This window comes from Schistocerca americana, chromosome 1 (assembly GCF_021461395.2).
Source record: "Schistocerca americana isolate TAMUIC-IGC-003095 chromosome 1, iqSchAmer2.1, whole genome shotgun sequence".
NCBI classification, from domain to species: domain Eukaryota; kingdom Metazoa; phylum Arthropoda; class Insecta; order Orthoptera; family Acrididae; genus Schistocerca; species Schistocerca americana.
Genome location: NC_060119.1, coordinates 852413715 through 852430632, shown reverse-complemented (window position 1 = coordinate 852430632; position 16918 = coordinate 852413715). Strand labels below are relative to the sequence as shown.

The following is a 16918-nucleotide window of genomic DNA, read 5'->3' as shown; positions in this document are numbered from 1 at the left end:
ACAAATGGTTAGACATTCTCACACAAATAATTGAGGAGTATAATCAAACTAGACATCATACAATTAAAATGGAATCTATTGATGTACATAGTGATGGACTTCTAAATATGGTATCAAGATGGTGGATCCGACAAGCAGAATTTTAATGTAGGTGATTTCGTACATGTTTCGAAATACAATACCGCATTTTAGATGTTTTATCTAGAGAAGTGGTCAATGGAGGTATTCTCAGTTTCCAAAGTGCAACGTACAAACCTGGGAACCTTCATCTTTAAAGGACTATTGGCATGTGAATCTCATATATATGAGATCAGCCTGCCGTACATAATATAAACTTCATATTATGAGACATCTGTACAGGAATGTTTTGTGTGCTGGTTTGTAAAGCTTATGAACGACTGCATCCGTATTTACTAAATAATACGTCTTTCTCAAAGGTCTGAAATGGTTGATGTAATTTCATTCATATGAACTGTATTCAATGCTGTGGCCAACGCTGTGAGTAGTTCTAGTTGTTCTATGATTTCGTTCAGATCATTGTTTCTTTTTAAATATACTCCGAGGTAGCGTGCTCAGTCTTCTGTGCTGAATGTCAGTGCCTTTGCCCATGCTGTTTTCGCCAGCTAAAGTGGGTTCAATGCTATTCTTGTATTTATTACTTTTTGGGCTCGCTCATTTTGGGTGTTGTTTCACCTATGCACATTAGCCATACATAACGTTTTGGCATACGTTTGTATCTCTTTCGGTAAATACTTGGTAGAGTTCGAAGTTTTTAAGAATATTAGACCCAATGAACCAGACGATCTTGCAAATTCCTTACTGCCAACCTGTATCGCATCCTCGGTAAAATTTATAGGGTATTTACCCAGCCTATATTGTTGACCCATGCCGAATCCATACGTTCTGTCTAACTCGCTATCACTATGGTGGTTAATGGACTCGGTGGCTTCTTCTGCTCTGTCTTTATCCTCCTCTACTTCTTCTTCTTATTCTGCTGTTTTGCCTTCTTTGGTAGTTTGTGAGAGCTTTTTCAGACTTTCAGTTACTGGTTTAAACATTTCTTAGAGAGGCTGTCCTCGTTCCAGCTGTCCTAATTTTAGCAATCGTAATTTCTAGCGGATACACTTTTGTGCCTCGATAACTTAATGTTTTGAAGACATGCTGTCGTATATTAAACCATTTTTGAGATAGCATGCTCTGAGACTACTGGTGGTTATGGTATGAAACTTCCATACCTATTGCCTTGATAAAGCTGGACATACCTACTAGTCTTCTGTTGACTTCTTCAGTTTTATTACTCAACATCCCACCTTTCCTAGCCACTGGATTGATAAGAATTTATAGTTCCGGAAATTTTGTATTGATTGCTTCGATTTTTCTATCGACATATAGATATATGTTTGGTCTGTGCTTTGCATCCTCGGACTGAGTGTGTGACACATGTGTAAATTTGCCTACAGTATAATGATACTGTTGCATATTGATACACTACCTTTTAGGCAAAAACTCCTGGCCTGGAGGATTCGTCTATATCGACCATAATTCGATTAACTTATTCTACCAATGACCAGAAGCCATACTGCATGTGATTCCAGTAATCTCGTGATAGGGTCACAAATTCATTAAACCTAATGTCGGTTCCTACTTGTGCTTGGCAAATATGTTTTAAGTTCTTATTGTCCTGTTTGAATGTGATAATAGGTTTTACACTATCCCTTACCAAGTGCTTTGGACTCCTGAAATATGTCTGCCGCAAATAGATAACACCAGCTTTCATGTGACTATGGCAGCCTACAGTAAAATATTTGCATATGTGATCCTGGTTTTCCACTACAAGGTCATCAAATATGAGTAAACTGTCTGGCTTTACTTTCTTCAGGTGGTGGAATATCATTGCTTTCATTAAATGTCTAGTAAGTTATTCCATGAATGCTGTGCAAAATCTCTGATAACACCTTTTTATTTGGGCTGCAATAGGGTTTGAAAGTGTATATACATGCTCAAAGTGACTCCCCTCAAGATGTGTTAACAATGACAGAACAATTCTGATGGTCCCACAGTCATAGTATGTATTGGGAGTAGTGAACCATTCTTTATCTTCTTCTCCCAGTTTCTGGTATCACCACAGGTCCTGTCAGTTACTAAAGGACTCTTGTGATATGGGTTGGGGGGTTGGATTGATTTGGGGGGAGGAGATCAAACTGTGAGGTCATCGATCTCATCAGATAGGGAAGGATGGGGAAGGAAGTCGGCCATGTCCTTTCAAAGAAACCATCCCAGCATTTGCCTGAGATGATGTAGGGAAAGCACGGAAAACCTAAATCAGGATGGCCGTACATGGGATTGAACTGCTGTCCTCCCGAATGCAAGTCCAGTGTGCTAATCACTGCACCACCTCACTCGGTCTTGTGATAGGGGTCCACTGTATCATAGTGATGACTATATGACTACATCAGCATGCAGGTGGCTTATATAGACAGAAGAAACATTACACTTGTTTGTTTACAAAGTCATAAATGTGTATCAGGGTGTATGTAGCTACTGAAATAAGGTCATAGATCTATGGCTCACATATTTCTTCTTCTCCTTTTATTCATGCACAACATTAGTTGTAGAGTTGAGCGATGGTTTCTTCTGATGAGCGAGGAGTTTTGCACGCCATGTGCAACAGTTAGCTCCACATTCTCTCACAGAATCAATAAATATATGGTTGACAGTTTTGTTGACAGTCAGGAGTATACTGGATTCTGTGACTGGAATACATTTTGTTTTTAAGAAGTGCTGCTGTAGATGAGTGCACTCTCCCTCATTAAGTACTTTAACTTTTCTGTTGGCGGTCTCCTACTGTGATAGTATGATCATCTGGTATCACTGAGAGGAAGTGAGTGGTTCCAAGGAATAAAGCAAAAATCTGCGTTGAGAAATTCAGACGATTCCAGTCATCTAACGATAATACACTCCTGGAAATTGAAATAAGAACACCGTGAATTCATTGTCCCAGGAAGGGGTAACTTTATTGACACATTCCTGGGGTCAGATACATCACATGATCACACTGACAGAACCACAGGCACATAGACACAGGCAACAGAGCATGCACAATGTCGGCACTAGTACAGTGTATATCCACCTTTCGCAGCAATGCAGGCTGCTATTCTCCCATGGAGACGATCGTAGAGATGCTGGATGTAGTCATGTGGAACGGCTTGCCATGCCATTTCCACCTGGCGCCTCAGTTGGACCAGCGTTCGTGCTGGACGTGCAGACCGCGTGAGACGACGCTTCATCCAGTCCCAAACATGCTCAATGGGGGACAGATCCGGAGATCTTGCTGGCCAGGGTAGTTGACTTACACCTTCTAGAGCACGTTGGGTGGCACGGGATACATGCGGACGTGCATTGTCCTGTTGGAACAGGAAGTTCCCTTGCCGGTCTAGGAATGGTAGAACGATGGGTTCGATGACGGTTTGGATGTACCGTGCACTATTCAGTGTCCCCTCGACGATCACCAGTGGTGTACGGCCAGTGTAGGAGATCGCTCCCCACACCATGATGCCGGGTGTTGGCCCTGTGTGCCTCGGTCGTATGCAGTCCTGATTGTGGCGCTCACCTGCACGGCGCCAAACACGCATACGACCATCATTGGCACCAAGGCAGAAGCGACTCTCATCGCTGAAGACGACACGTCTCCATTCGTCCCTCCATTCACGCCTGTCGCGACACCACTGGAGGCGGGCTGCACGATGTTGGGGCATGAGCGGAAGACGGCCTAACGGTGTGCGGGACCGTAGCCCAGTTTCATGGAGACGGTTGCGAATGGTCCTCGCCGATACCCCAGGAGCAACAGTGTCCCTAATTTGCTGGGAAGTGGCGGTGCGGTCCCCTACGGCACTGCGTAGGATCCTACGGTCTTGGCGTGCATCCGTGCGTCGCTGCGGTCCGGTCCCTAGGTCGACGGGCACGTGCACCTTCCGCCGACCTCTGGCGACAACATCGATGTACTGTGGAGACCTCACGCCCCACGTGTTGAGCAATTCGGCGGTACGTCCACCCGGCCTCCCGCATGCCCTCGCTCAAAGTCCATCAACTGCACATACGGTTCACGTCCACGCTGTCGCGGCATGCTACCAGTGTTAAAGACTGCGATGGAGCTCCGTATGCCACGGCAAACTGGCTGACACTGACGGCGGCGGTGCACAAATGCTGCCCAGCTAGCGCCATTCGACGGCCAACACCGCGGTTCCTGGTGTGTCCGCTGTGCCGTGCGTGTGATCATTGCTTGTACAGCCCTCTCGCAGTGTCCGGAGCAAGTATGGTGGGTCTGACACACTGGTGTCAATGTGTTCTTTTTTCCATTTCCAGGAGTGTATTACTCTGTAGTCATTATACTGTGGATTTTCGAATACTGTTACTGGATAAAACTCACGATCTGCCATTATTCCCACACTGACGCATTTATAGGTGCACTTGTTTAAGCTGTAACTGATCTTTAACAGTGTTATTTGCACACCGGACAACTGTAATGAGTTTTCCAGACGCTTACATCCTATACACCTTAACAGTGTTAGCCTTTGAGAGTTCTCACATGGCTGGGTGAGCTATTAATCCTACAGAAAGGATGAACAAGACCTTTTTGCAGGAAATTTAATGTAGTTAAAATTTTTACTGGGATACGTTTTTGTTGGAGGCCACAATATTCTAGTTATTCAAGAAAAACGATATATATATATATATATATATATATATATATATATATATATATATTTGTGTGTGTGAAAAGCTAACAAGGTATTTGAATCGGAAACCGATCACCCAGAAAATATGGAAAAAGGCATACAAAAGTTTAGAGGAGCGGGAATCTTTTCAAGTCTCGGTTTAACATCAGGATGCCACCAAACCCAGAATTAAGATCATAAACCGCCTTTTTGTGTGATGGAAGATGTTATTAATATGGGATGTTGCCTTTTGGCTTAAATGTGTCTGTGTTGGTCTTCATTACGATGCTAAACCGACTTTTAGGGGAAGAATTACTAAAGAAGATTTTGATGTAAGTGGAAGACATTTTGATATTTAGTGAGAAGTGTGAGGATCACTTACAAACCCTTATTAGAAAGGCCAAGGTACACAGAAAACTGTATGATAGTATATGGGGTTAGTGACCAGATGTTGATGTTAACACTTGTTCAATCTAAAAAGGACGAACATTAAGATAAAGAAGTTCCATCATGTATATAAAGGATTGTACAAAATCATAGAATTGAAGCATCCAAATGCAGTGCTGCTTGAAGAGTGTCTAAGTGGAAGGCGACATGTCTGTGAAAATCCTGAAAATATAAAAAGGTATAAGTCATTGCGATGTGTGTGCTCTTTTAAGGTATTGACATTCAGATGATTAATGTGAAAACGAGGGAGCCAATGCAATCCGTGATTATAGTTCTATTTCTAGGATATTTCCATTACATTCGGGCAACTTTGTTTTTCTTCTCCTTCTTTTTTCATTAAATTAGGGGACTTTTCTTTTGTTTCCAAAAATCCTGAATTCTTGTGCGTTTTGGAATCATTTATTAAGGGGATGTATGGGTACAGACATCGGCACATCAAATCTACCTTTACACATCGTCTAGTAAGGCGGCACCTGTAAGCTGCGGAGTGGGCGCTGCCTATCTCTTGAGGAGTGGACAGTGGCGAGCTGGCGAGAGGAGCTGTATCTTTCTGGCAGTGGCAAGAGCAACTTGGTAGTGGGCGTCCCTCATGGTCTGGTCTGAGTAAGCAACAGCGACACAGTAGATGGCTGGTGCATGCAGTGGACCTAGATGTGGACAGGAACGTGGAGTGCATGCGGCTCGTTCCTGGGCCAGTGTATTCCGCCTCTTGCTTGTCAGGTACTACTGCGGTTCTGTAGATTGGCTGATGCTACCTGTCATTCGCACAATGTTTTTATAATTGACTTTGACCCACATTTTATGTCTTGTTTTGTGATGTTCCTACAAGACCTTTTATAGCACAAGTTACATTTATTGGCACCACAGGTACTGCTAACCTTAAAATTTGGTTGTTATTATTAAGGCTCATGTTTTCTACGTAGTTGATGTTTGATTTACTGGTTTTTAGGAAGCAGTTGTTAAATTATTTGAGCTTTTAAATTTGTTGAAGTTCTGTTTATGAAATTTGTCTCGTAAATAATGTTGTATAATGAATCACCGAATAGGCTTGGTCACTCCCCATCCTAACTAGTTGGACTCTAGTACACTCTATTGCATTATCATTTTGTGTAATAGTTTATTTCGTGTAGACAGTGCACACAAATCCGAGTGGAAGACTATTTACTTCCAAAATATTTTACCCAGGAGACCAAAGTGACGTTTACAGTAAAGAACCGTATGTACCACGGAAAAATAATGTGATTTGTACATCACAGGACTGCAACTATTAAACTCGTCCTGAGTACCTCTGGAGCTAACATCACAGTTGCCGTACCAATCTCTTTTCTTCCCGCTGACTGTGAGTAATGGAGGAATTGCTGCCTTTCTACAGGATGAGGCATTTATGTATACCAACCCCAACAGAGAGGGTTGTTGCTTCTGATTTGGTAGGGTTCATAATGTTTCGGTTTAACAGTGTGCGTTTGTTTAGCATATACTTTTCGAATCCGAGGGAAGCGTGTAACACAGCAAGCACGTCACATAGGTATTCCTTGAGGCCAGATGACTGGTAGATTTTTAGAAACTTGAAATAGTCAACTCAAGGTATACTGAGACTTCAGTGTCGCCAATGGCGTGGTCACTGTAGTGGGTATCATTCCAGGAGGTGGTAAACACTCATCGATAGTGTTGGGGAAGCCGACTTTATGCTACAATCCAGTGGAAGGAACGGAATATGCTACAGTATAATACCAGGAACGGCATCTTGCTTCAAATGACCGAAGAGTCCATCTAGTACAGCATATCCTCTCCCCACCCCTCCACACTAGATACGTAGCTACATCTTCTGTATCACAACACCTCCCATCGGACTGTCTATTAACCGCTTGGAGAGAATGATCTTTATACTCAGCAACACCTCTTCCCCCTTTTCCCTTTCACAATAGCATCGTGTGACTTGGCGGATGCAGTGAGTGGTTCCAAGAACAGTACGGCAGAACAATGAATGGATGAATCGGAATTCTCGCAGTCTGTTAATCTGGCATTCATGCGCTCTAAAACCCATTACAAGCCTATCAGTGTTGTAATTAGGGATTAAATTGGTGGCTTTAGTGTTATCTGCTCAGGTAATTTTGTCTTAGGGTAACTTACGGCATTACAGATGTTTCCCAGCAGTACTGTGACGTCTGTGATCGGTAGTATCAACATCCTTAAACATATTGGTACGTTTCTCATGGCTCATGTTATTATTGATAATGCTTGACAGCATAGGGATGACCTGGGCGATGAGTATCTGCTTATGAATACTTCGTGCATCTTGAGAGGTTAGCTCCTTCCCAAAAATTAGATCCCATCCAATATACACTGGGCACTGTAGGGCTAATGACTGCTGTCCTAATTCTGCCTTCATGGACCGTTGTAGGTCCCTGGAGGGATCTTGTTCAGCAATGGGATGCATTACCAGTAGCAACGCTAGATGACTCAATCCACAGAAAGAGGAGGTGTTTCGCCTTCTGAATTGCTCTGCAAAGGCAAAACATTGTGCTGTATATGCCGCTAGTGTGAGAGGTAACACAGACAACAAGTACCAGGCTCGTTCCCTGGCTTATTTTTGGGAGTAATCTGTATCTATATAATTTTGTCATGTATCATAATATTTTTGGGGTACCTTTTAGGACGCACATAATCTGCATACCTCATACTATTTTGTGGACCTAGAAGATCTTCATCTTACAGAAGAAGAATATTAAGTTTGATTTGAATATCAGCCACAGGACCACAGAAAAAATTACGCTGTAACCTGCTTCTCATCCAAAACCACTCTGCATTCAAGATGAGATTAAAGCTTCATCTTTTATCATTGGGGGACTTTCCCTTTCGTCATCCCTCGCTATCTCTGGTTTCTTTCTTCCATTTCACCTCCTAATCTGACCATATTATTTCACCCTCTCCGTCTGACCAGTTAACTTCTTCTCTACATCGATTCCTTTAGCACACTTGGCACACGTTTTTATCAGATGCCTTTTTCATATTCTACACAAAAACATATTAAGGAAATTGCTTGATATAATGTTAATAAGACAGGCACTTCTTAACTTCTAAATATTCATTACTATACATATTACTATTAACATTATTATTATTATTGCTGTTATTATTATTGTTGTTGTTGTCACTATTAGTATCATGAATTACTCATTTTCTACACAAATTGTAATGTTGGCTCACTGCAGAAGTCTGGTTAGAGGTAGGTAAGAGCTGGAAAACCCTAATCTTGAAAGGGGACAAAAATATATAAATAAATAAATACATTATATGATTCATTTCTGTAACAAATATTTGAAAGACATTAATTGCTACATTTAACTCATTACAATGTCATTTTCTGTAGTTGCACTTCATTAGGTGTAACAATAGCCTTCAGCTACCTTTGGTATTTATGTGTAAATTGGTTTTTATTTGCAATGTGTTGATGCTGTATCTGACAATTGTATCACCAGGATTTGTTTTTATCAGAATCAGAATGTGACTTCAAATTCTGGAAAATTCTACTTGTGAAAATTTAGTATTGAATTTATACTACACTGCAAAAATCTAATAGTGATTAGTAATACTTGTTTTAAGGCTCATTCTAATTAGAAAACTTCTAATATTCATTTTTGATACTTTTGCAGGACATCAGTTTTTTTAGTAATAATGAAATGCCTGAATACTCATATTTCACTTCTTGTAAATTATGATGAAGCAACAGAGAGAAAATAGCTACTTTTACTTATACCTGTGTTTGCTATATGGAAAACCAAATAAATTTTGTTGCTTGCCACAAATATAAATTCAGTTCTAATATAAAAAGCTCAATTACTTTTTTTCAGGTGCAGCGTCTTTGGTTTCTCCAGGTCTTAAAGCTGTTGTTACTAAAAACTTATATTGCTGTTAGTTTAAGTTTTATTCTTGTTTGATTTCATATACACTGAACTTTTGTTTTTCTTAAGTCAAAAGGTAAATCAAACATAGACCAAATAAATTCAGTCTTTTAGAAATAACTGATTTTCTTCAAAATATTATTCACTAGTACAATATTACATATGTCCCACATTTGTGACACCACGTGAAAATTGTAAGTTGTATTGTTCATTAATGCTCTCATCTGACTGCAAGTCAATGACTATACGACCACCAAGAGGTTTCTACTTCTAAATCCACTTATTATTACTGTTACTATTTCCATAAACAATAATTCACATTTTTTGTATTTATATAGTAGGTTTATTGTAAGCAGTCCACTGATGCCTTGTTTTATTGATTCTCATGTTAGCGGGACAGAAAGAATGCGACATAAAGGGAATGATGTGTCTTCATGACCATGAAGGTGAGAATAATTCTTTAGCAGTATCCTAGGTATGTGCACACATTTACACAGATATTCATCTAATTGCATAATTCAGCAGCTGATCTAATAGTTTATTTCCACTGCTTATTTAAAATAAGCTTGTCGAGTATATGATAACCAGCTGTGAATTTTCAATCAATTTAAAGGGATGTCAAATCATACTGTTGAATACAACCAATATCTCACTGCAACAACAAAACGTGTATTTTTCTCAGTATGTATAAATGTTCATCATGGCACTCGAATAATATTGTCTATAGTTCTGAGATGCAGAATCAGACTGAACTTCACAACTTTCCACTCCCTTTTACGCATCTTCCTCAATTTATATGTACATGTAGTGTGATGCGACCATTGATTTAATATCAAATAATTTTTGCCTCATTGAAGGTACGTGGAATCTGTTCACATGCAGACAAATAGCGAACAAGGGTTCATAAAATAAGGTTCAACTCTATCAACCACAGGGATACAATACTCACGGTGCTTCATGAAATCACGCTATTTATTGTTGCCAGGTTCACAGAGTAAAATTCATTGATGCAACTGTGTTCTAAGTGTGAGAAGAAATTAGATCTTTGCGTTGTTATTAAGCTTTCTGAATGTCACATCGCCGGGAAGATTGTGTCACTCTCAGCGGATAGGAATTGCTATTTGAATTTCGATTATTAAAAAAGTCCTAATAGGAATAAGTGTTACTTCTCCTGCTGTACGTAAGCATTGGAACAGCTTTATGAATTTGCTGCATTTTCCTGTATCTTTCTCTGCGAGCATTTTCCTTTCACATCATCAATAATTGAGATTTTCTGCGGGTCTAGACACTTGGGAAATTTCAGAATAACTACTCCCAACTGCTAGAACATGGCAGTATTGATGTCTTCTCTCTGTCAGAGATGACTTTGTAAGCCTCGATTAAATTTAGGTTACAGGCAAATATATATCCTGAAACACACCCTAAATAAATTACTTTTTCTACACAGAATTTAGACGTACAAAGTGATATACTAACACTATCAGACTAAAGTTTTTTAAAGGCATAGAAGAAGAGAAGAATAGGAGTAGCTTACGTTGTGCAACGTAATAATAACGTGTCTATATAGGTACTTGACTGTATTTATGAGCTTACGAGTTGAGACAAGTACATGGCCTGACATTAATAACATGAAAGTAACTCAGATTTTACCCAAGTTATGTACAGTGGGCATACATGACTCAATTTGTTAACCTAGCGTTTAAATTTAGAAACCTGAAATTCATAAAGCAATCAGATCATATGTAAAGCAATGAACTACCAGCTCTCCCTGCAAATTCAACTGCCAACTTACCTTCTGGCCTGTAAAAATACGCAGAGAAAATAGATGAAGTATACTACTGAGTGTTGTTGTTGTTGTGGTCTTCAGTCCAAAGACTAGTTTGATGTAACTCCCCATGCTACTCTATCCTGTGGAAGCTTCTTCATCTCCGAGTAATCACTGCAACCTACATCCTTCTGAATCTGCTCGAAGTATTCATTCCTTGGCTCCCTCTATGATTTTTACCCCCCCCCCCCCTCACGCTTCCCTCCTGTATTAAATTGGTCATCCCTTGATGCCCCAGGATGTGTTCTACCAACGGATCCCCTTTCTTAATCAGGTTGTGCCACAAATTTCTCTTCTGCCCAGTTCTAATCAGTACCTCCACATTAGTTACGTGAACTAACCATTTAAGCTTCAGCATTCTTCTATAGCACACATTTCAAAAGCTTCTATTCTATTCTTGTCCAAGCTGTTTGTCGTCCATAATTCACTTCCATATGTGGCTATACTAGATACAAATACTTTCAGAAATGACTTCCGGACACTTAAATCTATACTCGATGTTAACAAAGTTCCCTTCTTCAGAACCGCTTTTCTTGCGATTGCCAGTCTACATATATCCTCTCTACTTCGACCATCATCAGTTATTTTGCTTCCCAAATAGCAAGACTCATCTACTACTTTAAGTGTCTCAGTCCTTAATCTAATTCCATCAACATCACCTGATCTAATTCGACTACTACTATCCTCGTTTTGCTTTTGCTGGTTTTCATCTTATATCCTCCTTTCAAAACACTGTCCATTCCGTTCAGCTGCTTTTCCAAGTCCTTTGTTACCTCTGACAGAATCACAACTTCATTGACAAACCTCAAAGTTTCTATTTCTTCTGCAGTGGACTTTAATTCCTACTCTATTTTTGTTTTGTTTCCTTTACTGCTTGCTCAACATGCAAATTGAATAACATCGGGGATAGGCTACAACCCTGTCTCACTTTCTTCTCAACCACCGCTTCCCTTTCGTGCTCCTCGACTTTAAAACTCCCATGTAGTTTATGTACAAATTGTAAATAACCTTTCACTCCCTGTATGTTACTCCTGCCACCTTTAGAATTTGAAAGAGAGTATTCCAGTCAACATTGTCAAAAGTTTTCTCTAAGTCTACAAATGCTCTAAACGTAGGTTTGTCTTTCCTTAACCTATCTTCTATGAGGAGTCGAATCGTCAGTATTGCCTTGCGTGTTCCTACATTTCCCTGGAATCTAAACTGATCTTTCCAGAAGTCACCTTATACCAGTTTTTCCATTCTTCTGTAAAGGATACTTGTTCATATTTTGCAGCTGTGACTTCACATGCGCTGCTGAGTGTAGTTTTCCGAAATATATAGGCTGCTTGTAATAAAGGTTCAAAAGACTTGGTATCTCCGCTGAGGCAAGGAACTCTACAGCATTATATGAAGTAATTTTATACCGACGCAAAGTAAAGATTGAACAATAAAGTTATTATAGTTTATAAAAAATCACAAATGAACCGCAGAGTCTTTTATTAAGGAAACACAGCATTTAAAGCATAATTTACGCCACTTGACGCATACAACATCTGTGTGTGGAACATGTAGTACAATAAATCACTGTCAGTGAAAGATTTAAAAAAAGGAGTTCGATGTGCTTAATAGAATATTTAAAAAACTCACTAAGCAAAGGTGTGAAGAGTTCAGCTGCCCTGATATTCAGATGGGGTAACTTAAACCGATTCTGTACCATGCTCAAAGAATTACCTACCTCATTAACAAACAATTTATTGTTTCAACATAGATAAGTAATCGCTAAACTACTGAAAATGCTGTGAATACCACTGCACCACTGCACCTTGGTCATTCCTGTGGCGTGTGTTTGGGAGTGAAAGTGGCATAAGGATGGAGTAGTATGTTGTGGAGGTTGAGTGGGTGATGGAACACCAGTGTAAGTGTGTGGGAAGGGTCTTTGGTAGGATGTCCCTCATTTAAGGGCATGATGAACAATAATCAAAGCCCTGACAAGGGATATAGTTGAGCTGTTCCACTCCCAGGTGATATTGTGTGCTGAGGTGGATGCTCCTTTGTAGCTGATTCTTGGTGAGGGGATTGGCGGTGTGTGAGAAGATGACATGGGAGATCAGCATGCAGACTAGGTCTAGGAGGTAGCGCCTGTCTGTGAAGGCCTTCGTAAGACCTTCAGTATATTGGGAAAGGGAGTTATTGTCATTGCAGTTGCGTCGTCTATGAGTAGCTGGGCTGTATAGGAAGGAGTTTTGGTGTGGAAGGAATGGCGCTGCTGAAACGCAGATCCTGTTGGTGGCTTAATGCGGTCAGAGGTGACTCGGGAACACGAAAACGTGTAGCCAAGTAGAATGTTTGACACTGCGGAGTCTCGCTAACATTTAGTAGAAAATATAAAGTTCTTTATCATTGTTATCATGACTAAAAAGCACAAGTTCATTACGAAACTGAAATTACGCAATGCAGTTGAGTCACCATAGTTCACAGCTGTCACAGACAGTTAAACAGCAGCAAAGATATCATGGTTATAAAATAATCGATCACTGAAAGCGACCTGAAAATTTTAAATCCCAACAGATTTCAGAATCCTGAAGATTATCTACATTTTCTAATCTCTACCACTGAAATATTTTAAGTCCCATTAGCACAGTCCAAAGCTCAACGGGCAGTCTAGTTGTACAATATTTCACTGTCATTACCAAAGTTTAGCACGATAAACAAAAGACACTGAGCTATGTTCTACTTGCCTGTTTACAAAACTTGGTTTCATGAATATTATGCTATTCAATGACTTTCTTACAGCGTGACCACTATTTGTGAATATTACAGAAAAACTTATCATTTCTACATCGAATAACGCACAGTAAATATTCTCGCTCAACTTGTGTCCTCATATTACGACATACAAATGTTCGTTAATAACTAATTTCATGTGATTTATTCGCTACATCTGGCGCTACATTATAACGATTCAAAACGTCAACTTTAACATATTGGCGCTGCAACCTTGCGCTAATCACAACAACAGCTTCACATACATTAACACATTGCGTATCATCAAACAAATACAGGAATCAGTGGGATCTTAAACTGGATTCTTATGCAGGTATTGATTAAGTGTGTTCATTTAGGGAAATTGTAGTTTAGATTTTTTAGCCCCATATTCAATAAATTATTTATAGCTATTAATACATTTCTGACACATTACCTTCATTGCTGGTCTCATGAGCTCATAAACAGCATCTCATATATATACTTTGTGCATCTGCTTAAGTTTTTATGAATTTTTTCAACTGTAATAATTATGAAAGTTATTAATTAAGTCTGTAAATAATAAATTTACAAGCATTGTTTAGTTCCTAATGAGCTTATCTCATCACCATGAATCATAAGCTATATTTAGTTTTTTGCAGTAGGCCTACGTCTGTAAGGCCTTTTAAGTATTTTCAGTGAATTTTCGAGCTTTTACTCTAGATTCTAAGTCACGAGGGCCATTTTAGCTCGCTTCGATAAGCGCACTGCTGCATCCTCGCTACTCCTTCCTCTTGGTATTTCCATGCTCGCCGATTCCTGCTGGACAGTGCTCCCATCTGGCCACTCACAGCTGTCTGTGGCCACCTGGTGACGCTGGCCAGAACCAAGGCTGACTTATGTAGCCCAACTACCTCAACATAACTTATAGACCACAAACTACCCAACCATATATTCAGCACACACGCAACTGGTAGTTGACTAGCTATACCTAATGTCACAACGTTTTCCATAACACAAACATTACTTCATCAAAAGTTTCATCCTTTTATTTATTTGTTTCATATATCTGGGGCATGAAGCTGTTTAGTATGGTGGGGTATTAACAACATATGCACAGCAGTTAAATACATACAAAGAATAAGATACAGAGAAAATTCAGTAAAATAGAGACAGACAGTAATAATAAAAATATGTGGATTAATATGTACAACAAGAATTTGCAAAATACGGACAGGAAGGGAAAAAAAGCAAAATAATTGCACAGAAAGCAATATTAATCAGCAGATAATACATGTTCATCATATGGAGCAGCAAAAAAATTGGTTCAAATGGTTCTGAGCACTATGAGGCTTAACTGCTGTGATCATCAGTCCCCTACAACTTAGAACTACTTAAACCTAACTAACCTAAGGACATCACACACATCCATGCCCGAGGCAGGATTCGAACCTGCGACCGTAGCGGTCGCGCTGTTCCAAACTGTAGCGTCTAGAACCGCTCGGCCACTCCGGTCGGCGGAACAGCAAAAGGGAGCAGCATATCATTAGAACCGGACTGCAGCATCTACCTAGAGTTTTCATTCCTATCCATGCTACTTCCTAACCCAAGGTACCTTGTCAGATTTCCAATACTTCTCTCCATTTTCTAATGAGTGTAGTAAGAATTCAGACACTGTTCCCTACGAATGTCACACTGAACCACACGCAAGTGCAATAAGTACAACTGAAACAGCTGACAATAAAGAAATAATCTTCCACTGTTCCACCAAAATCTCTGTATAGTACCACAAGATTAAAAACATAAAGCAACAGAATTCAGCATTGTTCCCAAGAACGAAAAATAAATTAAGACAGACCTACAAAAAAGGAAGTCCTCCTCAGACTCATATAAAGAACAAAACAGTCAACCATCAAGGTCTTGACATTAAACACAAGTATGAGACAGTTAATACTAGTAGGATTAAACACAAAATCTCAATAATCAATGCTCAACAATACCTCTCATGTGTTCATGTAACAAAATTTGTTAGAGTCCAGTATACACTTCCCCTGAGTAAATAAATTTATTAAGGACATCAAAATAATATAGTGCAATATATGTAGCGCCCTTAAGATATGTGAAAAGTTTAAACACTCAATTGTACCCAAATCACAGTTAAGATGAGCATAGGGGAGAGAGGGTCGAAGGAAAGGGCGGTGGGTCTACCCTCCACTCTGGCAGGTCACAAATTCCCACCAGTACTAATTTTAAGAAATGTCTAGAACTGACAAACTAGTTTAGTACTATTATCCCACTCTAATTAAACTACCTTTTGTAACAGGGCACAGGATCCACACTAATGAATCTTCATTAAAGACTCCAGTACTACTAACTGTCAATAGATAAACAGCAAAACGAGATGAGTACTGAACTGCACAGGCACAACTCCAACCAACAGGCAATGAAACCTTTAAGCCTGAGCGCCACACTGTTAGGTACATCTAATGCACATAACGTATTTCATACACATAGACAAAAAATAAGCATTCAGAACTTCTTTGTGATTTACCATACTGTACGTCCCAATATTAAATTCTCCTCTCAGTTATAAAATTAAAAAAAAGGTGCTGTTTCACTGTGCACTGAGCTGGTGCATTCCACATGAAAATGTGGCTAAATGCCAGCAGGATCACCCAGAAGGAAAATCTCCACTACAGGCTCATCATTCCTCAGCACACATGTTCACATATAATTATCGTGGCAAATGCTGACAAATCCTTCGAACTGTCCACTATTCCAAGGTTTTACTCTCCTATCAAACAGTCATAAGTATTTTAGTTCTCGTTAAAACATGAATCACAGAATCTGCAACCCACTCCTTACTACTCACTACAACAACGGTTTCCCTTTACGGTTATAAACATGAAATCTATCAGACCCAAATGAACACTAGACGAAAACAAGACCATATTTCAGTGCACTTTTACCACTACAATATTGCTATCCACAACCCCAGTTTCTTGGAATCACTCCAACATACTAACGTGCAAGCACTCAGAAACAGTGCTTCCTCTTCATATGAAGTGTCAGTGCTTCTCTGAAAGGACATCAACGAATAATCAGCAATATAATATGTGCGCTCGCAAATACTATAAGTAAGACAGATATGTGTATCAAGAAATGTGTCGGCAGGAATTATTGAATACCAAAACCCAAGAAACGATCATTCATATCAGATATTGTGTAAAGACAGAACTAAGACAAATAAATGAAATATTTGCTCAATGGAGTATAGTTTCAAAGTATATAAATTATGTGTTGTTAAT

General features: G+C 39.6%; 1 protein-coding gene across 1 annotated transcript in view; it reads left to right on the top strand.

Moving 5' to 3' along the window:
• The window catches only part of LOC124594636 (sodium channel protein Nach-like), a 159452-nt gene that overhangs the window by 130012 nt on the left and 12522 nt on the right, over positions 1-16918 (top strand). Inside the window, exon 6 of the mRNA XM_047133007.1 lies at positions 9457-9510. Within this exon, the coding sequence (XP_046988963.1) occupies positions 9457-9510 (54 nt within the window). The remainder of the gene's footprint in view (positions 1-9456; positions 9511-16918) is intronic.